This window comes from Talaromyces rugulosus, chromosome VI (assembly GCF_013368755.1).
Source record: "Talaromyces rugulosus chromosome VI, complete sequence".
Taxonomy (NCBI): Eukaryota; Fungi; Ascomycota; class Eurotiomycetes; order Eurotiales; family Trichocomaceae; genus Talaromyces; species Talaromyces rugulosus.
This window is the reverse complement of record NC_049566.1, coordinates 4,866,441-4,892,934: the sequence shown is the minus strand read 5'-3', so window position 1 is coordinate 4,892,934 and position 26,494 is coordinate 4,866,441. Positions and strand designations below refer to the sequence as shown.

At 46.3% G+C, this 26,494-nt stretch overlaps 5 protein-coding genes across 5 annotated transcripts; 2 read left to right on the top strand and 3 right to left on the bottom strand.

Moving 5' to 3' along the window:
* Window positions 1-529: 529 nt before the first annotated feature.
* Window positions 530-1,074, bottom strand: TRUGW13939_12000 (uncharacterized protein; the record flags this gene model as incomplete). Its single annotated transcript, XM_035495104.1, has 2 exons — window positions 530-948; window positions 999-1,074. The coding sequence occupies 2 exons, from the start codon at window positions 1,072-1,074 to the stop codon at window positions 530-532; spliced, it is 495 nt and encodes a 164-aa protein (XP_035350997.1).
* A 1,324-nt stretch (window positions 1,075-2,398) lies between these two features.
* TRUGW13939_11999 (uncharacterized protein) lies at window positions 2,399-3,379 on the bottom strand (the record flags this gene model as incomplete). The annotated part of the gene is made up of 4 exons (XM_035495103.1): window positions 2,399-2,674; window positions 2,727-2,842; window positions 2,899-3,060; window positions 3,118-3,379. The coding sequence occupies 4 exons, from the start codon at window positions 3,377-3,379 to the stop codon at window positions 2,399-2,401; spliced, it is 816 nt and encodes a 271-aa protein (XP_035350996.1).
* Window positions 3,380-4,079: 700 nt separating this feature from the next.
* Window positions 4,080-5,149, top strand: TRUGW13939_11998 (uncharacterized protein; the record flags this gene model as incomplete). Its single annotated transcript, XM_035495102.1, has 3 exons — window positions 4,080-4,350; window positions 4,412-4,564; window positions 4,665-5,149. 3 exons carry the CDS (start codon window positions 4,080-4,082, stop codon window positions 5,147-5,149), a joined length of 909 nt encoding a protein of 302 aa, XP_035350995.1.
* A 2,719-nt stretch (window positions 5,150-7,868) lies between these two features.
* Window positions 7,869-12,895, top strand: TRUGW13939_11997 (uncharacterized protein; the record flags this gene model as incomplete). The annotated part of the gene is made up of 10 exons (XM_035495101.1): window positions 7,869-8,093; window positions 8,180-8,950; window positions 9,011-9,290; window positions 9,352-9,585; window positions 9,635-10,407; window positions 10,477-10,630; window positions 10,704-11,052; window positions 11,165-12,079; window positions 12,143-12,226; window positions 12,298-12,895. 10 exons carry the CDS (start codon window positions 7,869-7,871, stop codon window positions 12,893-12,895), a joined length of 4,383 nt encoding a protein of 1,460 aa, XP_035350994.1.
* A 10,927-nt stretch (window positions 12,896-23,822) lies between these two features.
* TRUGW13939_11996 (uncharacterized protein) lies at window positions 23,823-25,801 on the bottom strand (the record flags this gene model as incomplete). Its single annotated transcript, XM_035495100.1, has 2 exons — window positions 23,823-23,885; window positions 24,083-25,801. 2 exons carry the CDS (start codon window positions 25,799-25,801, stop codon window positions 23,823-23,825), a joined length of 1,782 nt encoding a protein of 593 aa, XP_035350993.1.
* Window positions 25,802-26,494: the final 693 nt, after the last annotated feature.

The following is a 26,494-nucleotide window of genomic DNA, read 5'->3' as shown; positions in this document are numbered from 1 at the left end:
GAGCCACTTTCTGCTCCCTTTTAACGTTAGCGTCGGGTGGCCGAATCTTGCTTTAATCTGAACGCTAGCGTTCGTCAAGCGCCAGCGAAACGGATGCGCTAACGTCAGGGAGCTAATTTCTGCTCCCTTTTCAACGCCAGCGCTCCTTAAGCGCCATTACAATAGATGCGCTAGCGTTAGGGAGCCGAATCTTGCTCTATTCCCAAATAGATACGCGAGCGTCAGGGAGCCGAATTTTGCCCATTCTCAACGCTAGCGCCTTGGGACCCAACTCGGCCCCTCATGCACAGGACGGGCAACCCCGGAATCACACAAAATTGTAGTGCAACGAACCACCCAGTGAGTAAGCTTTTCGAAACTCTATTTTAGATTCAGAGTACTATAATTGCGACTACATCGGTTTGAAACAAGTTATATAAATCCTCCCCCATATTGCCAAGCTTCCCTTATCGTCCAAGGGACTAACCAGCTTCCACAACTGCCCCTGGTTAGACTATAAAGTAACCAGTGCAAATCCCGCACCCGATCTCTACTCCTTGGCCTCAGCCTTGTCCTTGTCCTTGTCCTCGTACTCCGTGACGCCATACGTATAAATGCTGCGGGCATCCACCTTGGCCTCGTCCTTATCCTTGTCCTCGTACTCTGTGACTCCATACGTGTAAATGCTGCGGGCATTCACCTTGGCCTCCTCCTTTTCCTTGTCCTCGTACTCCGTGACTCCATACGTGTAAATGCTGCGGGCATCCACCTTGGCCTCCTCCTTTTCCTTGTCCTCGTACTCCGTGACGCCATACGTATAAATGCTGCGGGCATCCACCTTGGCCTCGTCCTTATCCTTGTCCTCGTACTCTGTGACTCCATACGTGTAAATGCTGCGGGCATTCACCTTGGCCTCCTCCTTTTCCTTGTCCTCGTACTCTGTGACTCCATACGTGTAAATGCTGCGAGCTGAAACCGCGTCAATATCGTTGATTGATGCACGCCAACTGAACACTTACCCTGGTTCTGCTTTGGTGCGGGGATCGCAACAGCAAGGACGGAGCTTGCGACGAGGAGGATGATGGAGGACTTCATATTTGCGAGTGAAGGTTTTCTGCTTGAGAAGACGAAGAGGGAGACGTTGACTGGGTGGAACAAGTTGACTGTGAGGAAGAAATTGACTGTGAAGGACGACAGTTGGTGTTTGAAAAGATTCTACGAGATATCCGGTTGTTGGCAGCATTTATATCTCCAACCTCTCCTCGTCCGATGGTGTAATACTTGGCAATTTTGTATACATCGGAGGTTGAGTTCACCGTGCAGGGCATCAACCCTCATCTGATCATGTACACCCGCATACTCTAGATTGGCAACTGCCAAAGTCAGAACCACTCCGTCTGTTATCTCTGTGCCGTTGTTCCAGGTCATTACCAAGCATTCATCAGAGAAGCGGTTGTACTCGGGCCGATCCCGCACGAGCAGAAGATATGGAATGACGAGAATCCAACACTCGAAAGGATTTGGATAAATTGCATGCATATTCAAATCGAGCTTGTCAACTACAGACTGAAGATAAGGGTCGATCAATCTTCGAACGGCAGGTGGATTAACACGCTGGCACCCTTCATGCAGGAAGCAGGTAAGTTATCACGATGGCATCATTCATGCAGAAAGCAGGTAAATTATCACGCTGGCACCCTTCATGCAGGAAGCAGGTAAGTTATCACGCTGGCACCCTTCATGCAGAAAGCAGGTAAGTTATCACGATGGCATCATTCATGCAGAAAGCAGGTGGATTAACACGCTGGCACCCTTCATGCAGGAAGCAGGTAAGTTATCACGATGGCATCATTCATGCAGAAAGCAGGTAAATTATCACGCTGGCATCCTCCATGCAGGAAGCAGGTATGATGAACTAGGACATGATCCTGTAGATCTACGAATTGTGCACCGCTCTGCCAAAGACCCGGCAGAGAAAGTAGCACTGGTAAGAGGTGCAGGTTTCGAAAAGCACTTGAGGGATAGAATCGTCTTTAACGCTTAGAAAGGTTGAAAAGACTACTGGAAGCAGAAAATGCAACGGAAGAATGATCTTGCACTCTCCCGACCGTGATCGAAGTATAGCAGACATATTGATCGCTAAGAAACTAGCGTTTAGTGGTTTAATGGTGGTTGATTCAAAATGTAATAGCAGAGTGAAGTTTGAGAGAAGGGCACAATTAGAACCTCAGTTCACCAAGAAAATACGGTAGTAATATACAGCCGTATCATACTGTACTGGTACAGTATCTTGAGATCTCGTACTACAGACGTCTTGTATATACATTTCTGAGATTCATCATTACTACTGTGTGGCTAAAATACTCTCATTATAGTAAGAAATCTGCCTCCACGCTCAAGTCTCAAACCCCCTCTCCATCTAGAAGAGCGGTTGGGTTGCCTTGTACTGCGACATGAAGTCCCGGATCTGCGTAAAATTTCGACAAGTATGCTCCACGGCGACGAAGGCAGGCCTCGCCATCCGATATTTTGCGTTGAACTCCATGGGAATAGGGGCAACTTCCGCTCTGCACATGATTGCCTCACGTAAAGCGTCTATGCAGTGTTCGATGTGCATGCGCCAGGGGTGCGTGTCTGACTGGTCTTTCTCATTGATACCGTAGTGTTCTACGTCCAGCGCCTTACGAATCATGTTCTGCCAGATTGTAAGCAGTTTTGCTTTGCTGAAAGAGAAGCGACACACTCACTAAACAATGTAGCTGGTGGAACGCTTCGATAGCTAGAAACCACGACCCATCGGGCTTTTGATACGTCGTTCCTTCGATTCCCTTTGCTTCGGGGCCTTTGATGTCTATGGCGACGCCTGGTTGATAGTATTAGCACCACAGCAGCGAGATATCGCGCGTGATAGATACTTACCCTGGGTGAGGTCCTCCCAATTCGCATCAATCTCGGGACTGGGGTCGCCCACATACTGCAAAGACCCGGGTCTCGAAATTCGCCATAGTGTCCCATTTGCATCCCAGTCCAGATCACTGGAGAAGGTTGTCTTGTACATTTCAATGTGCGGCTTGAACAGTTCTGCCAAACGGTTACTTAGTGCCCTCAAAACGGGGAGTTAATTGGGATATTGCTCACCTAGCTCGGTATCCAGCCCGACAGAAATATCGTAGGGAGATTTCGAGGCCACTGATGCGATGATCCAGGTGGCGAGGAGCGAGAGAAGCCAGAGTAAAGGACCAGCAACCCACCAGCTGCGTTTTACGGCGTAAGAGAGTCTAGCCACGAAACTTTTGGGCTGCTGGGACATGAGCAGACTACCGCCCTCATCTTCAGAGAAATCTGATTTCGAGGCGTCGCTTGACTCCTGGTTCACTTTGGAGTATGTAGCATACTCCATCGTAGCCAAATGAGGTTATGATAGGTAGAAGAGGGTGATACGTTGAATGTCCTGAGTAGAGAAGAAAGAGAGCGCAACAAGACGAGAAGTTGTAGGGGGGATCAAGGTCCCGTCAGTTTTGGAGTAAAAAGTTATCTAGAGGAAAGATCCATAAGCCAACATCGCACAAAGGCGCGCATGTAGGAAATTGGAAAGGGAGCGGGGAGCTCACGGTTCGGTTGTTTGAATGGTCTGCAGCATCTGAGGATGAGGCAAGATATGCAAGTGTAAGCTAATACTTCATATTCTAACGTCCATTATACGTGCACTGAAGTAACTACCGACAGATGACCAAGTTGCGACTCGACGATCAGGAAGCATGCATATACAACTAAGCGACGTTGATAAGTAACCGCCAAGCGATCTGCTTAATGCATTATCTGGGATCTACAAAGGTAATGTCACTGTACCTTTAATACCCCTGCACAAGATGGTGGCCTTATATTTCGACATTCGGATCTTGGGTGACGACATGTTGACTTGATTTTCCTGGGGGTTTCGACGATTCCCCGATAAAGGGTAACCAGGTCGCTAACAAAGTGGGTTTCGAATGTCGAAGAGAATTGTGACATCGCCTCCTTGACATTACATTCAAACTCCAATATTGAATAGATTTTATCCCCATCGTTAGAAAACGTACACAGGAAAGAAAACTCATGCCATGTCCTTTGATTCGGAACCATCGCAGCGAGCAGCGTTCCTAAAGAATGAAGTCGAGGAAGAGTTCGACTCACTGTCTCTTCCACATCGACGCTGGAACAAGGCAAAACAATGCATCTTGCTGAGAACATCCTCCTGGCCGTGGGTACTGTCTACGATGGTATTTGCCTGCACTACAGCACTCCTGCTTCTCCGGACATGGACTGCCACGGAACACCATGCCGGTCGATTGCCGTGCGATGACGATCCTGGAGGGTTGCCCGTCGCACTTGGTATCTACAACCCCTTATTTAGCACTTTAGATTTCGCAGAATGCAGCTGACGATGGCAAAGGTGTCGGTAATAAACGCATCTCAATGGAGTTCACGGGCGGTCTTACCTATAACTCGAGTGGTTCTCTGATTGCGGAGTACGTGCCAGGTCAAAGACGCTGGTCTGGAAAACCGTCCCCGACTATGGACGAGGCCTGGGAAGATTTAGAAGAATGTGAGCGATTCCTTGATTTCTCCCTCTCTCTTTTTAATCTCCCTCGCACCCACACCAAAATGAATGTATACACACAGTACTAACACGATTTGAATCACAGTTTGGGTCGTGCTGCTTGATGGCGAAGAAGCCGATAACGTCCGGGGCAAAACACTTCTGCAAGATGGGTATTGGGTCACCGGACTCGATGTTATGCATCAGATGCACTGCTTGGACTCTCTCCGTAGGCTTATATACCCCGACTATTATCCCCGCAAGGGCTCGCCTCGCAACTGGGAGCTACACATAAATCACTGCGTCGACTACCTGCGACAAGCAATTACGTGCCACGGGGACACGAACCCCGTGCGCTACAAATGGCATGACGGCATTAATTCATGGGGTCCCGACTTTGCGACCAGCCGCTATTGCCCTAGGGTAATGGACGATCTCGTCGAATGGTCTGAAGCAAGGACTCCGAAAGCTAGGGCTGGCACTAAGGGAAAGGAGAGAACTGTGACGAATGGAGTTGTCGTTGCTGATATGGAAGAAGAGGGAAATAAGCTTGACCTTGAAGCTGGACGTTCGCATCATCATGGAAGGTAGTATAACAGGATGGGGAACATTGGAATATGATATGTCAAAGTACCTGTTGAAATCATTGATTTCACGGCTGATGTTACAGCACACTCTCTTATGTCACTAGCTTGGGATCATGATTTTAGCCTTTTTACAATACCACCTATGGAACATCTCCCTTCCTTATATCAGTTCCCGTGATCTGAAGTTCTCCGCTCGCAAATATGCCTCTGATCGTCCAATCCATCGATACTTTAGAAGTATTTGCATTGCTACACCACTTTATCTACTTGGTTTTCACTCCATACTAGTAATTAGTTCCGCAGTTCTCACTATTTCCAAGGGCCGAACTGTGCTGATAAGGCGATCCGGTGAAGGAGTTTCGATTAATCTGATTTTGCTCTCAGTGTGTAGCAGGCCCAACATATTCTCCGAGTGCGTCCACGTATTACAATAGTTTATAAGTTTTATTTATAGATGGCTTAGTATCGTTGCTATAATCGAATGTGCCGTTTACTTGACAGCTGCTTTGAGTCGGATTTGGCCTAGTACGCGTCCTTTTGCATCGGTATCAAGTATAGTAGGTCTTACTATAAGTTACAATTAAGTTTAGTTAAAGGTTCCTATGTTAAAAATATGCTCTAGGCCGCTGTTAGCATAGCTATTTCAGGCGTGTTTTCATTGCCGTTCGTTCGACGCCACGCGTATGAATAGTTTTTAAGCACTCATATAGCTTTGACCGTTATTATTATGTTGACGCGTATAAGACCTGCGCTCATGCGATGGAGGTTGGCGGAAGGTCTGAGAAAGATGAGTTTGTCAAGATCCTCTGTACAGCAGCCAAATCCTGTGGACCGGGGCCTTTGAAAGAACCTGCACTCTACGCCTTGTGCGAGCGGAAAGTAGGAAATCATATCTGGACATGGCGTATAGACCTTTAAGGTTAGGTAGAAAGTAAATGGGTTGTAGACAACTTGCTTTAAAAATGCATGGAACGAGAAGAAGATGAAAGGGCTGAATTCTATGCAGCCCACGGCATTAGAGAAGAGCCAGAAAGCCGAGATCAAGTAGAGAATAAGCGTGCTCGCGTCTTCGATATCTGGTATATAGCTATGGTTTCTGTACTATGACTTTGTGCCATTTTTATGAGCTTGAGGTCCGTCAGGGGCCGGCGGCACCGCATACCCATTTGCATCGACCCACTTCCTGATCGCGTCGGTGTTCCTACAAACATGCTTGGGGTCATTTGGGATACCTTGCTCCACCGCCACAGGAAGGAGTGTGTCATCCATGAAACAAAACAATGCCTGCCGAACGAGCTCCATACAATGGAGGACATGATCCCACCAGATGGGGTCGGTGTTGCTAGAAGTGCCGTTCAGTTGATAAATAGTCTCGCGTACGATTCCCTTAGTACTTGTTAGCATGGATTTTCTCCTATATGGTGCCGGTACAGACTAGGCAATGGAGCTGATGGTAACCAGCCAGTATGTAATGCATCCTTGATGGATCACCGTTTACAACATCGCCCGGGGCGAGATCGTGCTTTTCGGCGAAGGGACGGGACAGCGCAACTCCACCTCCGTGTGCTGCACCACGTTATGTATTAGCAACGTTATATCAAAAGAATTGCTATTGATCTCTCAAGCTCACCTGGGAAGATATGCTGCCACTTGTCGTCTGCGTAATGATGCCCATTCACTTCGTCTACATCAAGACCTTTCCAGGCATTGTCGAAGGCAATCATTTTCTGAGCCGGACTTCCATCTGTGCTGCTGTTAGTCGATCTCCCATTTTGCATCTGAAGAGGCCATCTACAGTAAGGTTCCTCGGGTTGAGATGCCTTGGAAAGGTAGAATCGATACCATGCAACGTTTGTTCCAACCAGAAGAAAGATCAAGGCGAAGAAAATGGCTCTGGAGTATAGTAACCGAAGTTCTCCATGTTTCCGAGTTGGCAAATGTCTGGAACCTTTATGAGGTAGAAAACCTTCCAATTCCGATGATGATGGTGACGGTGATCGTGACGACCGATCGTGACGCTTTTGTTTGTGTTCACTGTAGTTACTCATCGTGTAGAGCTCACAATTTTCTAAGTGTACCTTAGAAGCAAACAATAAACCTCAGCTTGTTGCTATATAACTTGACTAGTACTCAATGGGCTTTTCCCTAGTAGACCGATAATTGTGTAAGATAGATCCTACTCGCCCCGCACGCCTAGTCCTGCGGCAAGTACCGGTACGTTATTATCCCGACTTTTAGCGAGATGGGAGGGATGGGCCGAACAACGGTGTGCTGCCCTAATATGTTCTGCATGCATGCTTAAAAGCGTTATCTATACAGTAATCAAACCTATCAGCGATAGAGTTATGTTGTACTGGTGGAGCACGCCATTTGTTGGTTTCTAACATCACGACAACGTGTCTATTATGCTTTCGCTTTGTGATCAGGGTTTTGCATTCTTTAATCACGTCAGTTAAGATGTCAATTTGTACAACAATTGCATCATGGAAGCCCCTGTCGAGTATCGTGCGAAACGAATACCGGAGAAGCGGGGAAGGAGAACGTGGACAGAGAAGAGAGCAAAGGGATGTCACTTGTGCATCGGCAACGTCAATGCGCTTATCGAAGATCGGGTCTATGAATCACCAACCTCGTCTGACTTGACTTTCAATAGCGAATCATACTGCCGATAACAAACTAGTAATCTGAAGCTTTCTTGCCATTGATCTACTGAAAAGAACACCATGGAATTGCATCGTGGTCTGAATATATCCTATAGGCGCGACACTGCCGACATGGCGTTCGGTCCAGAGCGGCACGATGTGTTCGACTTCACGCTCCTCTTCGAGCAGAGTATTCTCGGCATCCTCCCTTCTGGCTTGTTTATTTTGGTTTCTATAGCCCGAGCAACATCACTGTGGCAGGTGAAGACCTGTGTGCGCGCTGGATGGCTCCTGTGGGCTAAGCTTGTAAGTCGGTCGTTGGGGACGGACGAGGACATTCAGTTTTGCCACTTACTTGTAGAAAACGCTAATTCTCTTTCTTCCACACAAAGGCGGCGGCTACAACGTTGATTTGGGTCCAAATCGCCCTTGTTGTGCTCTGGGCGCTGCCAGGAACCGTTAGGACGCCGGTGTCACTCGCTGGCTCTGTCTTGGATCTCATCGGATCATTCGCCATTGTCGTACTATCATACACAGAGCATCGCCGGTCTATCAAGCCGTCGACCCTCTTGGTCAGCTATCTCGCCCTCTCCGTCTTGCTTGAACTCGCGCAGACCAGGACACTGTTCCTAAGATCCCCAGACAGTGGCCCAATACAGGCCTTATTTACCGCCTCACTGGCAACAAAGCTTGTGCTTGTATGCCTTGAAGAGCTACAAAAGCGCCCCTTGGTGACCGACAAGACCAAAAACCTCGCCTTGGAGGCAACCAGTGGCCCTATCAATCGGTCGGTCTTCTGGTGGCTGAATCGGCTGTTTTTGAACGGCTTCAAAAGTCTGCTCCAGGTCAGAGACTTGGGCAGTATTGGCAACAAGTTTGACTCATCTAGACTTTTAGCCAAGCTCGATGCCGTCTGGCAGGCAAGCGACAGAAGCGGGAAACATGTTCTCATCAAGTCGGCTTTTTCTGCCTTCAAGGTCCCCTTCCTTGCTCCAGTCGTCCCTCGTCTTTGTCTCGCTGGCTTCGGCTTCGCCCAGCCTTTTCTGATCAATCGAGTTGTGAGCTTTGTTGGGGAGAGTGATAGGGGTGCTGATCAGCGGAACGCTGTTGGTAATGCCGGTGGACTGATTGGTGCTACGTGTCTGGTCTATCTGGGGCTTGCAGTGAGTTGGCTCGTCCCCAAATGAAGAGATCCCATCAAACTAACATCCTCCGCCAACAAGCTATCACGAGTCATCTACAACCATCTCATATTTCAGCTGATCACAATACTTCGGGGAAGCCTTGTGCCATTGATCTTCAAGAAGACCATCGGTCTTGATACGAACTCTGCCAAAGAAGGCGCCGCAGTCACTTTGATGAGCACTGACGTGGACGGTATTGCCACTGGTATTCAACTGATGCACGAGATCTGGGCAAGTGTTGTAGAGCTGTTTGTTGCTGTCTACCTCCTGGAAAGACAAATAGGACCTGCATGCTTCCTCGTCGTTATTCCAACTGTTGGTAAGTAAACCTTGACGTTTTATCTCAAAGATGTTAACTAAGCGTATGTGTGTGGCGTCAGTGTCCGTTATTGCCACAAACTATGTCACCGATGGCATTGGTCCCGCTCGAGCGATATGGAACCAAGCTATACAGAAAAGGGTTTCCAGCACATCTTCGATGCTGACGCAGATCAAGGGCCTGAAGATGATGGGTCTCACTGACTATATTGCTAAATCGATTCAAGACCTTCGGGCCAGCGAGCTCGAGGTGTCGAAAATATTTAGAGCGTTTATCGTAAAGATAGTATTGATAGGTATGCTGTATCATACATTGCACAAAAGCCCAAGACTGATTTAATCTAGCAAACTTCTCGGACCAAGCGACTCCAGTAGTTGTGATAACAGCAGCTGTATTTTGGACAAAATCCGGGACCGATGCATTCGGTGCTTCCGAGGCGTTCACCAGTTTGTCTATCGTGGCGCTTGTCGTGTCACCCATGGCCAACCTGATGGGGTCGATCCCAAACTTCAAGGCATCTGTTGCTTGTTTTGATCGTATCCAGGCCTTCTTGGTCTTGGAAAGCCATGAGAATAAAAGGATCGATACAAGTACCACTGGTGAAACCCCATCCCCGTCTACGAGCGAGAGCGATCATCTTGTCTTAGCACAAAGGCAAGAACACTCAGATATCGAGCTTCCCTTGATTCGAAAGCCACACGCCACTCGACTTGTCCTGGAACATGCCAATTTCACGCTAAAGAGCCAGACAGAGCCTGTGCTTCAGGGCATCACCGTTTCTCTTCCAAAGTCCAGCTGCACAATGCTCGCTGGCCCTGTAGGCTGCGGTAAATCTTCCCTTCTTAGAGGTATCTTGGGTGAGATCCGCCTCTCTGGCGGGACAGTTAGGGTTGAGGACGTCGGCGCATCGATAGCTTACTGTGACCAAACTGCTTGGCTCCGGAACATCTCCATTCGTGACAACATCATTGGTCCGGGGCAATTTGATGAGAAGTGGTACGCCTCCGTGTGCCATGCCTGTGCCCTCAACGACGATATTTCTCAATTTCCTCTGGGCGATAAGAGCCTGGTTGGGAGTGGGGGCATCAGTCTTAGTGGAGGACAGAAACAAAGAGTGGTACGTACGGCGTGGGGCCAGTAGCCTGATATCTTAATGTGCTGACCCAATATCACTTCTTGTGTACAGGCAATCGCTCGAGCACTATACGCACGAAGAGATATTGTCTTGCTCGACGACGTGTTCAGTGCCCTTGATAGCGTTACCTCCCGAACAGTCTTCAACTGCGTCGTCGGAATTCTGCGAAAGCAGGGCGCAACAGTGCTGCTAGCGACCAACGCAAGTACGTGGGCCATATGCGCCGAATCGCAGCCGAATGCTGTAATACTTTAGCTGTCTATTAACAACTTCCTTAGTCCACCAACTCCCCTTTGCAGACAATATCATCGTGCTTGAAACATCCGGCCGCATTGCGCAGAGTGGCAGTTTTGCCGAGCTGCAGGCTCAGGATGGCTATGTGAGAAGCCTCGCGTTAAAAACGCGCTCCAGTCATGAAATCGAAGATATACAAAACGCCGACACTGAAACAACCGCTGATCCGGCCGCTGCTAAGGCTGCGGGGGAGGATGAGAGCGACTTTACACGACAGACCGGGGATCGGTCATTATACAAATTCTATCTGAAGTCGACCGGGATACCTCTATCACTCGGATTCTTACTTATCGCCATTTGCTGTGTCGGCGTAAAACAGATGTCAATTGTTTGGTATGTTCTATTCCTCTCAATTACGGGGCAAGCTTCTTTCCCCCTCCAAGATCAGTTTCGAACACAGTTATAATTCAGATGATACAATAAATTAATCACACAAGTCTCAAAGGGTACGCATTTGGACTGAGCATGGCGTCGACCAAGATCGTGGTGCATATTTCAGCGGCTACATTGTCTTCGCAACAGCCACCATTATTTTGACTGGTATGGTAGGTTGGTTCGTCACCTTCTTGATCATCCCAAAATCGGCCAAGTATCTTCACTGGCTTCTGCTGGACGCAGCTGTCGGAGCGCCGCTGTGGTACTTCACTACAACTGACAGTGGTACCATCCTCAATCGCTTCAGCCAAGACATGACACTCATCGACCAGGCATTGCCAATGGCCTTCTTCGCCACGACTATAGATTCGCTCACCCTTCTTGCCAATGCGGCCGTAATTGCGTCGGGCGCACAGTACGTTGCTGCCGTGATTCCTTTCTGCATCGTAGCGCTATACTTCCTACAGAAATACTATCTTCGTACATCGCGTCAGCTCCGACATCTCGATCTCGAGTCCAAGTCGCCGTTATATACGCATTTCACCGAGACGCTCCACGGTGTGGCGACAATTCGAGCCTTTGGCTGGCAGCAAGACTTCCAGGAGGGGAATCTTCGGTTCCTCGACCAGTCCCAAAAACCTTTCTATCTCCTGTTCTGCGTCCAACGATGGTTGAACGTCGTCATGGACCTGTTTGTTACAGGCATCGCCATCGTTCTAGTGAGCTTTGCTGTTGGGTTTACGAGCACAACATCCCGCGGCGCCATCGGCCTTTCCATGGTCACTCTCATTGGCTTCAACAACAGCCTTTCCAGGGTAATAATGTCTTGGACGAATATGGAGACATCTCTTGGCGCTATCGCTCGATTGCGCAACTTCATACGAGACACGCCCCGAGAAGACTCTGGAGTACAAATTCTAGAGGCGCCTGTATCGTGGCCCTCAACTGGCTTCATTCAGGTTGATGGACTTACTGCTACCTACCAGTAAGTTTTGAAAGACAAAGCCCCACTTCCTTGAAGTATATCTAGATGCTGACAAGGTTTCAGTCTCGAAGATGAGACAGTACTACGTGATGTATCGCTTCGGATTCAACCAGGCCAGAAGGTGGGAATCTGCGGGCGTACAGGAAGGTATGTATTTTCTCCAACGCGTGCCTTCACGCCGCCACTCTGAACAGCGGCTTACATATCATACAATACAGCGGTAAGAGCTCGCTGCTACTAAGCCTTCTGAAACTATTGGAAACCCAGTCAGGTTCAATTACAATCGACGGGCTCGATTTGGCGTCGGTGCCGAGCGTAGTACCTCGAACCCACCTCACAGCTCTCCCCCAGGATTCCGTGACGCTACCCGGCACTGTCCGTACAAACCTCGACCCTCTAGAGACGGTTGCCGCCGACGAGATCCTGATCGATGCCTTATCTAGTGCGGGCATGTGGGAGACCATCAGCAGCCGCGGTGGTCTGGACGTAGACTTCGAGAGTCTTGGACTATCTCACGGGCAGAAACAGCTCTTCTGCCTAGCTCGAGCCCTGCTGAGCAAGAGCCCCGTTGTGCTCCTTGACGAAGCCACTAGTAGTGTCGACCACTATTCAGATGAGCAGGCGCAAAAGGTGCTACGGGAGGTTTTCAAGGAGAAAACGGTTTTGGTAGTGGCGCATAGGCTGGAGACTATCGCGGATCTGGATCTCGTCGTTGTTATGGATAAGGGACGGATTGTGGAGGTAGGCGATCCTCGTGAGCTGAAGAGCAAGCCTGACTCGCTTTTCTGGACGCTCTGGGAGAGCCGACATGGTTGATATAGATTCTTTAGTTAGCTAAAATGCGTGCTTGGATCCAACGCCCATCTACAGCCCCTATCAAACAACAAGTAGAATCGAGCGCCCGCAATGCCAATCAAGTTCCAATTAGTGTCTTCGCTGGCGAATGGCATCTAATAAAGCCTCGATCCTAGATCGGGGCTTCCAACGTATCTCATCACGTCACAGAGATGACCGACTATTCTGAGTTTACAGCTTCTTTTCATGTATTCCGTTACTTCAATCGACCCGAGAAAGAGAATCTTATGAAGCAGTTCATGCCTCGTAATTTCCGGACAGAAAAAGCGTCTCATGTGCGTACTGACAAGCCTACTTCTCCAAACCCACTGGGGTTCGCGTTTTGGATGAAAGCAGAACTTCTTGATTTACTCAAGGACACGGTTCTGGGCTGACGCGACCGTGTTGACCGCGATCATTGCTCTTATGATGTACTTCAATAGAAATTAGATCCCTCACTGAAATTCTGACAATGGGTTCAGCGCTATTCATTCCTATCTGATCTTGAATTACACAAGTACCGCTTCCGCAAGTTTCAATCTCTATTGAAACAATTTCCTGGGAGCTCATCCGCTTCTAAGACTTCCATGGAGGCCTCGATCGGTCCGTCAGATTGGTGTAACAGAATCTTTAGTTTTGAAAGGTTAGATCAAGCAATTGTAGTAGCCACTTAACATATTCGCGTCTTGTACCAAAAGTGGCGGTACTACCTCTCCGTTTCTGAGGTAGGCGCTGGCATCACCACCCTAGGTACATGATCAAAGACTTTGGCTTCCATCATCGTCTACAACAGCACATATATAGAGCAAGTCGGTTCTTCGCAATGGAAATATTGAAGTTAGTGATACTTTCAGTCGAGGGGCTTAAGCGGTAACCTTCGCAGCTAATTGAAACCAGCAAGGATAACTTGACCTTTTATTGCTTGCGCAGCAAGCTTTACTACAATCAGACCTGCTCAGTCACCTTATAAATCCCTATAGGGGACCGGTTGTCCAAACGAACTACAATCCTAATTAGTCGAAATCGAATTAAAATCATGTGACTTAGGGTTAAGACTCTAAGTCCGATTCTTAGAGCTAGGTAAGGTGGAAGGGGGGGTCTTAGGGGTCTCCCCTAAGAATTAAGAGATAGAAGAAGGGGGGGTTTTAGGGGTCTCCCCCGAGAATTAAAGAGGAGAGAGGGAGAGGGAAGGGGGGGGTCTGAAATACATCAACTAAAAGCAAGCCCCGATTAGGTCCTTCATGACCTACAAAGATTTATTCAAAATATCAAGATACGCTGTACGCAAATGCTACATGTGAGTATTGCTCAAACCTTTACATAGTGAAATCTATTATTTACATCTTTAGCAAGCCTAGTGCACGGTTTGATGAGTGTGCTATTGCCAGCAACGGCGGCGGAACCATCACCGTCCGTCACAGAAAATAGCAGCAAAAGATCTGAGTAGTTTTCCTCTAACTGACTTTCACTCAACTAACGATGGCGTGATATGTATGTCATCGACCACAGCTAAATCTTAGCTGCACCGAGCGCTACCGTAACCGCTACGGTGTACCTTGGCTGCCTGTAACGGGTTCTGTTATGGGTCATGGTTCACAACAGCGCCCTGACTGATGGTGCCAACAGCAAGAGTTGAGATAAATTGGCGAGTGGAGCTGAATCGAGATAATGCATTGTAGCAGGTTGCAGGCCATTAGTCGCATCGCCGCAGTCTTTACCAGGAGGTTAATAACACCGGGGGAGGCGCCAAAACCTCTATTTGGAGATACCGAACCGCGATTAGTGCAGGTACTTTCAAGACGCAAATCGAACATAACTCAGGAATTGACTGGTAAAACATACTGTATCAAATGGTCCTACTAGTATAGAGTGAAGAAGATATGAATTGGGTCGGCTTCACGAACTGTTTAACAGTGTAGCACTGGAACGGCAAATCGAAAAGCAGCGGCGTTTTGATTGCAATCAAGAAAGTCATCGCATAGCAAACAGCTACACCAGGTACTGATCGGGGTTTTGCAAATGATCCATTTAAAGATTGGCCGAGGCAGGACCTCAAGTATAAGCAGCCTAGTTGCTCTAAGCATGAGCTTTCTTAAACCCATGGGCGACGGAGGAATAGTGTCCTGTCTATGAAGAGGAAAATTAGACTTATTCTTTGCGTGAGTAGAGAACGTACAAGAAACCTAGCCTTATGAGGACCAGTTTACTGTCCATATAGCACTCGACTCATCGCCTTTGCAAGCTCTGAGTATTTTTACTGGTCATCTTTCTAACGTCAAGCTGAATCAGGCAGCAGACCAATCTGGCGCGAGTCTGGTGATTGTGCCTCACTCACACTAGGAGTAAAATCACGTGGAGTTTTCCTCTCAGGGATGGGATAGCACGAATCCTATCAAAATTAGCTTCAATAGAAGAGATTGGAGCGAAATACCAAGTATATCACAAATATAGACCAGATCCCTGTTTTATCAGCACAAAAAGTCATAATTCAGCCGGTATCTCTGATTCTTATACCAAGACAAACATCGGCATTGCAAAAAGCACTCATTTCGTATGCCTTTTTTATAAGCGACTATCCCCGCCGGTCTCGTCTCTGTCTCCTCCGCTTTTTCTCTACTTTAGATGCTGGAGATAGATAAGAATCCATGTTTTTCAACATTTCGAGTTTTATTGACACCGTTCAAGATGATTTTTTCTAAATGAATGCAGGGTAAGGACACTTAAAAAGGAGAGCTAGATACAGAACCGGCTCCTCCAGCTCGGAATAGGACCCAAAGGCCAGAAATGGATCCATCGCGAAAGCCAGAAGTAAACTGTTAGGTACTGTCAGATCTGGACAATCAAAACTGGATTTTTGGCGTCCCGTAACAGTCATGTCAGCTTTCGCTTATGAGATGGTTCATACTGTAACAGGGTCTTGTGGTAAGAATAGGACCCTGTGGCTAGAACTGGGTTTATCGGTCTCCACACGAGAAGCATAATGAGTAAGCCAGGCTGGATTGGCCAATTGGGTAAAATTATTTCATTCGGCGCTAATCATCCACCGAGTGAGCCAGCAAGGTATGCCGGAAAGAGTCTTCTAATGGAAAGCTGCTTACACCAGGACTCTGTCTAGCGCCAGTACCATGGAGTGACTCCGTTGGCAGTTTGCAGAGGAACAGAAGTCCAATTTGGCAGGTTCACTCGAGTCTTGTGCAGCTAGTTTATAACTCGATCTCTATACACAATATAGGAAGTAATATATTGTAATAGAATTAAAGTCATCAGTTAAGAATACAAAATGATGATAATATAGAATATAGTGTAAAGCATTCGCAGTCACGATGCTGACTCAAAAATAAACGTGACAAGGGCGATGATCACTCAGACCTCTTATCAGTCATGTAAAAATAGAAAAATGCTTTATAGCATTTGAGGTTGCTGGCTCAAAAAAGACTAACAGTGGTGATGATGACGTACAAAGAAGAGCTTGCTGACTCAAACAACACTAATCTTGATGACAATGATGACATGCAAATGAAAACTGCTTAAAAGCATTCGAGCTTGCTGACAGACCATAATTTAAGCACCTAGAGTTCAGAATAGGATCCTGATGCCGGAACTGGATCTAGAGATCTCAAGTCTTCTGTTTCCGTCAACTAGATTTCCTTCGGAATAGGATAGGCTCCTATATATAAGCTAACAATCTGAAAGTCATTATGTTTCCGCTCACTCCTCTGATGACGATTTGACCGGAGCCGGGATTTCATTTATAGAATGCCCTGGGCTAGTTTCGCTTATTCACGCAATGAAATTGTCCGGCGTATGTCTGTCCGGTATAAGATAGCACGAATCCTATTAGAATTAGCTTTTGGCATAGAAGAGATAGGGTGATAAAATACCAAGTATCTTACAAATAATAACCAGACCCCTATCTTATCGGCGCAGAATGTCATTATCTTGCCAGTATCCTTTAACTTTATATCAAGACAGACATCAGTATTGCAGAAGGCACTCATTTCATATATCTTCTTAATTAATATTTTCCCTTATTAGTGTCGTTTCTGTCTCTTTTATTTTTTTTTTATCTTTAATGCAAAAAACACAAGAACGCTACTCTCTGTTATTTTGAATATAAGAAAACTTATTCTGTTATATAATTCTGTTTAATAGGAAAGAGACTTTGCAATTAAACTACTTAAAAGACCATCTTAGCAGTAATAGCAGAAAACGCTTTTTAGAAAAACCGCCTTGTCGATATTTAGCTTTTTCAATGTCCAGGACTTTCCACTGTTGTAGAACTTTCCACATTGAACTTTCTCAATGTCTAGTAGTCCCAAATATTGAAAAATTTTCAATATTGAACGTACTCATTGATGGGAGATCCTCATCATTGAAGTTCTCCAGTATTGAGCTGCCTCCATATTGATATTCTTTTAACATTGAGAATTGCACAATAGTGAAGCCTCTCAGCATTGAAATCTGCACAACATTGAAGTTTCATTATGAAACTTCAATATGCAAGATGCAGAAGGTGTTTTACAAAAGCTCATGTCTAAATCGCTCCCGTGATGCTATAAAGAGGCAATGTCAGGCGAACGACGCCGCATGTCTTTCCGAGAGCCTCTATAGAGTTATCAAAGCTATCACATTCCATAGGGTGTTCACGCCAGCGCAATTCAAGATTAGCTATCATGTGTACACTGTCAATGACAAGTTCTACAAGCTCTGGGACCAAAAGTAGGTAAGAGGTCGATGCTAGTACTTATACGTTGCCTCAAGACAATCTAAATATAGATATACCATTTATAGTCGAACGCTGCATAGCCATGCCACTAGGGCGGCTGGGACAGCCTATGAATTGAAGAAGAAGAAGAAGAAGAAGAAGAAGAATATAAATATACCATCAATATAATCCAAGGACACCATTGACGGTGTTTCAGGGAAGCAAGCCAGTCATAAACACCGCTCTATTATACTAGAAGAGCACAATTAACCCGATAAGGGAAACACACTGACCCTTAGTCAGAAAGCGACTTTTGACATTGCATATATAACGCCACTTGATTTGCCCAACAGTGATCCAGTGGGCGGCTATATCTTTATCATACATCCCTGTACGTAAGCATGTGAGAAGCCACGATTTTATTTATGATCGGGATATCCAATTAATTGCATAAGCGCCGCATCAGAAGGCAGCACTAACTTTATTAGGAATGGCATGGGTGCCGCACGGACAAGCCACGGTCGTGAAAGTGCTAGATCTAGACATTCCGTATGGAGTAGGAAGGTGCTAATTATGGACTCCATAGTTGCCCAAACATGTTATCCCATAATCAAATTATTTATATTACATGGAGCAGTCAACAAAGCCACCAGTGACCGGGAAACAAGGAGAGAGAAATACAAAAGTAGAACAGATCTTATACATTAATAACATTGTCGTAAAATCAAAAGCTTTCAGGCCAGCTGTTATCAATGCAAATTTAGGATCTCCTATCGTGATTCCAACTTATATCTGGGCCAAGATCGACTGGGCTAGGTGATAATCTTAAAGATACTTAATAAAGCCAGACTTTATAAGAAAAACTGATAGATTAGTATTGCATAAGCCTTATACGCTATCTCACCTATAAAGACTAAATCGGCGCACATATAATCAGGACATCGTATTAATTCATCTAAACAGTAATCCTAAAAGTGAAATTGTTGGATGTGTCTCCATAATAAGTACTTGGAGGCCATATTACAATCTTCTAAAGGTAGACCCTAGACCAAACAGAAGAGACATTGAAACCCTTAACATTTCAATGAACTATCGCGCTTAATTTCTAGCTCTGATTTGGCTAAAGGTGGAGAATTATCGTCTGTTTTAATAGGTGTTACCGCCCGCGGATAATATGTTTAAGGCCGTAGACGCTCTCATTATTAACATAATACAATCATGTTAATAGTGAACTGGACATAAAGACTGAAGCCTTTGTGATCAGTGAACATAGACAGGTCATTAAGCGTAAACTGGGCGATTTGGCATCATTCAGTTACTCGAATCTCTACTATTTCGATCTATGATGGATCGTCTTTGTTATCGGAAACCTCGCCGTTTAATTGCTGCTGAATAGCTAAAATAGAGATAATGGTATTATATTCCTCTTGAACCTGCTTTAATAAGGCTTGTTCTTTAGATCGAATGGCACTATCAAGTCGTCGCTGTATAGTCTGGTAGTCATTATAGATCAGCTCTTTTTCTGCCATCTTGACGACGCCGAATTCCTCCTCAATATACATACGAAGCTAATCCCGAACGGTGATTAGTTCCAACACCTGGTGGCTCTATCGGACGTTTTATTTCTACGCAAAGTTCAGTTTTCTTAGATAATTAGGATCTCGAAGATAACAAATACAACTAGCTGCTTTCGCGGACTCATAATCCGTAGAACGTCCCCAGAAAGCATCCTGAGTGCTGTAACAGATCCTCCACAAAAAATAGTTCCTTTCAAAGATCCTTAATCCTGTTGCGTAATCCATCACTAAGTTTCGAACCACTGCATTCGAGTTTAGGTCATCTAACAATCTGTCAGTATCTCCGAGTCTAGGTAATCTATCACAGTAGCAACCGGCTGAGTGGATGTTCTTACCATTGATAGCATTGCTCAAGTTCTGCTGCAAGCAGTAGATTGTTAAAGCATCTATGAAGTCTAGGGCCTTACTAAGGCGAACCACCTATCCATAATACTGTTAGTATGGAAGAGAGTGTTCTTTAGATGTGTACACGCCTTAGTTTATTTTAATTACATAACGAAAAATAGGAACATCAAGCTTATCCTTTTTTTAGGAAATTAACTGACTCCAGCCATTTCTCGTTTTCAGGGCGAAGAGTTGTTCGGAAACCAGCTTAGGAATCCTAAAAGCCTTATCTTCGAAAGCAAGGCTGCTGATATAGCTAACTATACAGAAGAGCGGGTTATTGTCCAAATTAAACGTATATGTCTTTCTATTTACATAATGGTGTTATCAATCTCAGTGCAGGTAATTAAAACAAAATATAGATGGAAGAACTCACGGTTGTTTCCGCTTCTGACCCAACTTGATTTTAGTCAATATCACTTCTAGCTTCAACTTGTGTTTACCTGTCTTACAATGCTTTTCCACATAAAGACAGATATCACGATACATGATCTGAAGTAACGCGCCAGGTCTCGAGCCAGTAAACACAGCTAGGAGAAGGATAGATATAACTTACACATGCTGCTGCTCGTTGAGAAAGACGTTGATATCAGAGGCCTAATGATATTGAATCACTACTACAAAGTCATCTGTCTCTAAGAGCTGAGGTTCTCTTTCACTAGTGTCCAGGCCATATTCCTTGATTAATTGATCTTTGATGAACTGGGCTAGATCAGTATACAATCGCCTGTGATGTCTGGTAAAGAGATAGAAACCATACCACAAAAATTTACTTCATAATAGATGGCTCTATCTGAAACTTCCACCAAAGGATGTATAGTTAGCTCAACTACCGCCAGTACATTATAACTGAGCTTATCTTCTTAATAGTATAGGTCTTCACCATCCAATGAAGGAAGTTTTCCAGACGAGCAGGCTCGCATTGTTGCAGTGTTTCATGGGGGTCAAGCTGAACAAGAGAACAGTACCTAGCAGGTCATGTTAGTTATAAAAGGGAAAAATAGAATTCAAAAGACAGGAAACGGGTACAAACTCAGTAAAAAGACTCTCAATTCGCTTTACGTGGTAGGTAGTGGTGTCGGCGTAGAGCGTGATCAGCCGAGGATCAGACAAGACCTGATCATATTTTTGCTGCAAGAAGTCGCGCGAGCAAAAATCCGTCAAGAACCAGCCATCGTAAGAACCTCCGGACTACAGTGGAACGGTGCAAAGAGCTTTTCAACAACCCATGAGTGCATATAGCAATATGGTTGACACCGGAGATCGACAGGGCGGACGTGGAGGGATTTATGGAGGACGGGGGCCTGTAAAGAAACGGCGCTGTCAAGGCATTTGGCGCCATTGCGCTTTGCATGATTCTGCGTCCACGGTCTTGCTGACACCATGATTTTGGGTGTCCAGTTCTGGCACCTTCGCGCCGTCAGCGAACCGCCGACACCCTGGCGGGGAGGCAGCATCTCACAGGACACGGCCTCGCGGGCAGCGCTGGTCATTTAGCAAATCAAGAACCTTGACGACAACGCGAGACGTGATGGCAGAGACGGCGTGCAAGGGGAGGAGGGGAGCGGTGATGCAAAGTGGTTCTTGGGGTAGAGGAGGCTTTAAAGCGGCCAGAGGCTGGGTGGGGGCCAGGCGGTGCAAACGTCGGTTAAAACGGCGTCAAGTGTAGCCGAAAACGACGACGCTTGCACCAAGACAGACATTTTAGAAATAATATATTAGAAAGGATGTATTTATCTCTTATACTTATAGAATATAACTTTATTAAGAAGTAAGATTTTATTTAGATTAGGTTTATAAGCTTGAGAATCTTTCTTCCTGGATGAAAGAGCTTAAGTGGTTTATTCTATATTAATATAATCCATCTCTATTTATTTTACATACTGCCTCGACTCCTAGTAGGAACCCCCTCGGAGCCCAGTAGATTCCAACTCCCTTATATATAAGTCTTTCAGACACCACCCACTTTACAGTCTAGTACTAGTATTAAGATTTAGTATATTTAAATATATAAAGATTAAGAATACTCTTTTAGAATTAAATAAAAAGTGAAATCTACATGATAGTATATAATAGAGTTTCAGTAATATTTGATATAAGTTTTAGTAGGCACTAGCATGTTCATAGTTTAGCGCCAGGAAGCCTTTGTATGGAGAGTGGGGGAGTTATAGCGTAACTCGACGTAGACTAGAGATAGGGCTGCTGGCGCTGTACTCTCGCACCAACGGTACCAACACATCATTCCAGGAAACGTTCAAAGCCTCGGTTGGGGCCTTCCCATAGACTTGCCAATTTCTCATAATGAAAGCCTTGAACTTGGCAACTACTCCAGTATAGAGCGGTACCATCTGGGCCATCATCACAGGCATAACGAATAGTATTAGCTCCATGTCGTAGCAGCAACTTGGCACCAGCAAGGTATTAATCGCACCCCTCTCAGTCGGATGGCCAATTGAATGTTTCACACATATGAAATAGAGCGCTCTTTTTGCCAAATAAGAGTGTCGTTAACCGTTTCAACACAGGGTATCAATGATTCCTTTCATTATCTTCAGGCATCCTTGCTTTGCTGCTGAGACTAAATGTATTGTGTCGAAAAAACTTCCCGCAAATTCCCGTTCTGACTCAACAAAAGTAGAAGACATAAGCAGTAAGTGGTGTTTAGCAAGCAGAAGATCAGTAAATCAGTAATATCGACGTTAACGACTAACAAGATCTGCTCGTGGGTTTCTCGGTATATATTCGACTGCGTGCTTCCACGTCGAACCCGACCTTGGTACTAGATTCAGAAGTGCCTTTATACATAGTACATCGGCTGTAAGACAGCCCAATTTCATCACAGTTTGCCCACGACCATTAACTGTTCAATCGCCTATTATTACATCAGTGTTGCTAGAATTATCCAGCAGAAATTCCAGCATCCTCCGGATGACATTTATTAGACCCCATTTAATCCTGTAGATTATCAGACAATATTGAATACTAAAGGCTTTTCGATCTATTTATGATGATATACTATCATAATTATCTTTCAAGCCAATCCTTTGATAAAATCTAGCTTTCTAATAATAGAGTGGTTACATTGCATAAAATTAGAGCACTATAAACCAGGACCATTAATAGAAAATAAAGGTAATTGGCGCGAGGGTTATAACCCTTCTATTCCACCCGCAACCACGGACTCAAATTCATTCAATATAAATGGGTTATTGCCATGGTATGTTCTAATACCATATTCCTCTTAGTTATATTTTAAAGCTTTCTATTTGAAGTATAATTGTGGGAGTTATGTGGTGATGTAAAAGTCGAACGGCGATGTTACACAAATCTAAAACGGTTAGCGCGATATCAGTGCCAAGACATGGGCCAATATCAACCCTCTTGATGCCATTTTTCAACAGCGTGTATCTCCACCAATTGATAAAGGTATGAAAATATAAAAAAACATACTATGGCATTTTTTAGAAGGAGTACTTTCCTGTAATCTTAGTTTTTCGGGAAAATATGGATGGTGGACGTACCTGCATATCTTGGACGTTCCCTATTAGATTCTACTTTCATCGTGAGCTACCAAGAGTTCAACCACTCTGACGCTTCAGCTAATCACGATCAAGTTGGATCCAGGTCCCTAACACCCTGGATTTTGTATTGGTGATAGGCTTTTGCTGACTGCTTCGGCATAATTTCCTTCTTCATACTCAATCCTATCGAATGACGCAACGGTCACCCAATTCCTTAACGATTCCTTGAGCTAGAGGTTTTTTTCTATGGGAATTAATCTGTTCTTCCTGAGTAGAGAGGTTCCTGGCCAAGACCTTGCCAGAAGGAGACAGAAATATCATCATAACTGCTGCATTTATTAAACCGAAACAAGGGCCATGCATGGAAAGAAGGAGTACGATGGTAAAACAGAGGTTGGAAATGTTTTGGGCAATAACAAGTAGATGAAGCGTACGACAAAACATACAGATTGCGCCGGTTTGATGTTATATGTAATCGTCTCTGCACTTACGGGACTGTGCAGAATACCCGAGGCTCGAGAGCGGTTTCACCTCTGGGGATGCAGTCAAGTTTGACAATCATAAAAATGCCCTGGATGATTTCTGTATCCATCGAACCGACAACAATATCACTACGATCCTCGCCACCGTCCAGTATAAGCCGTTCCACAAGCTCTTGGTTGAAAATTTACTAACGAGAACGCAATCGACAACTGACCTGAGAGCATAGACAGCCCAGCACCCTAGTGGATCCCGACCGAAATGACGATCACATCAACTCGTGCTTTGGTTCTTGCGGTCTTTGTCTGGTCTTGATGAGGAGGTTGGCCGTTTGCCAATCTCCCACTCGGCGTTTCGGAGTCCCCGCTCGGTCTGGCCCTTCAAAACTGTGGATGATGTCCTCGAGCTGTTGCGGAATGTCGCCGGACCAGTTACCACCCCTGGTCACCCCTCCAGTCGTGTCTAGCATGCCAAATCGACTTGGCTGTGTCGTCACAATCACCATGAAAATGTCATCCAGCTCGGATTGTTGAGGGGTCCGAATCGTCATCTCCATATCGTACTGATCACTTGTCTCGCCAGGCCCAACTGCGATGGAATCATCTGTGTCATCCGGGTCCGGGATAACAAGTGCGACTTCCCAATTGTCTCTCAAATTGAGGACGCTGAAATACAACACATCGCGGAGGGATCCAATAGGTGGAGGCGGTTTCAGGTTTTTAAACACCAGGTTGATACTCTCTTCATGAAAGACATCGTCGATTCCGTCGCGTTCCTGGAAAACGAAAGAGGCATTCAGGTGGGACTTTTCATTATGAAGTTGTGCAACCATCCGGTAATGCGCAAACTTTTGCAAGAAGGTGTATATTTTGGTGGCGGCTTCTCCGTTGGCCGGGAATAAAGGACAATTCGATAAAGGAGTCCCGGTGGCATCCACTATCTGGTGGGATTGATCCTGAAAGAGCACTTGGTGCGTCGCGTCCCGTGAATCGTATGCATTGAACTGAATCGTGGATCCGGTTCTCTGTTGCAGTTCCTGCAGTAGCTCCGGGGACTGGACCTTCACGCGCAGAAGATCGGTAATGACCGGAGTGACCAGTGAAACAGGACAACCCTGTTCCACCCTGGCCATCGGCGGAATCTTCGCAGACGCGCGTGTCATCCCGACTGAGTTGATCCGGATCTTCGCAATTATCTGAGATAGATCGAATGCCCCTCGCGGGTGCACAGCGTACTCCTCACCAACGCGGACGCCGTGTGCTTCACCTCTGCTGATATAAAGCCGCCGGTCACCGTCGATTCTATTCACAACAGCAAGTCGAGTGCTTTGATGGCTGGTGCTTCCGAACAAGTGAATGTCGCGTTCTCCAAAGAGCATAGGATGTTGGGTAGAAGAGACGCTGAAAATGTTGGCGGCGATATCCCAATACAACGTCTTATAAGTCGGTATCACGCCGCTGACACTGAGCTTTGCTATGGACCTGAGCATCGTATAGGTCAGGGCACCGTGCCTCTCGCCATTTTGGTCTTCACACTCCCTCGCGTACTCATGCGGTTGACATGCAGCCAGGAGGGTATATTTCCGTGCCCTGGTCCAATATGACGCCTTGGCTGAGCCATCCCGACTTGGTTCCTGAGTAGTAGCGTCGGACTCTTCCTCTGGATAATGCGGGAGAACATCGTTGTCATCTTCATCCGGCGGGATAACGTGGTCGAGTCCGCGGATGGTGTCGTCGGCGACCCTGTCAGCACCCCCGGAGTGGCAGCAATCGAGCACAGCGAAAGTTTTGACGCCGGCATCAGCCAAGCCGTCCAGGCATTGTCCGAGCTCATAATCTTTGAGATGTTTGTCGCCGTGGAGAACAAGGCTTTCGTACATCTCCCCACCGGCTGCATGATGCTGAGGATACTGGGGGTCCTCCTTGCGCTGTTGGCGACCACCATGCCCGGAATAGTGAAGGTAAAAGAAGTCGCCTGGTGCTGCTTTCCTTTTGACTTCTTGAAAAGTGTCCATGATGTTCTTGTACGTAGGCGGGTGCGGCTCGTTTGCTACTGCTGCGGTGATCTTGTAGACCTGCAGCCGCGTCGAGTCAACTGTGTCATGAAGGAGACGTTCGATATTCTCAATGTCCGAAACGCACCCCCTCAGTGGTTTGTATTTGTCGTAATGGTCGATTCCGATCAACACTGCCCAAAAACCCGGTGGGGGAAGAGCAGACATTGCAGGAGGTATAGGTATAAACGAGTCCGTAAAGTAGGAGTTAGGTAGCAGAATGGGAGAATGCCGCGGTGCCAGATTGCTTTTCTGCGCTCATTACGCTAAAGACAAAAGCTCCTGACCTCTGGTTAGGCTACGGCACTAATATATATATTACCAAGGGCTCGCATTCATATCAAGGGCAAACTTGTGTGATAGTGAATCCATGGGCCTTGCTCACGCAACATCCACCAAGGTCCCACTCTGGCCAGGTTATGTCGCTTGTAACACATGTCAGCAGGCCCCCATTGATGCACGCCTTTCAAATAAGTACTCTGTAATGTGGTCCGTCTTCCTCCGACCATCAGGTCCCTTAACCCTAACCCTAACCCCGGGCCGGAGCTTGACGACCCTGCACCACCCCTGACGTGAGGCAAGCTGCATCATTACTAACGGGGTGGAGCTGCATGATTTGAAGACCAAGTAATCCACAACTACGGTCCAGGCCACGTCTATGGAGCGAATTGTCCCCGCTAGTATGCTGGCACTCGAGCCTGCAGAATCGGCGGCTCCGGCCAGCACGCACAGCCCTGCTTGGCACCTTGCCATGCAGAGACGAAGGAAGTATGCTACAGCTTTACTTGGTCTCCTAATGGCATTTCGGGGTTTCGGCTTCGTATCACTCGCAGTCCCTCGCCATTGGGACAAATTCTGGCA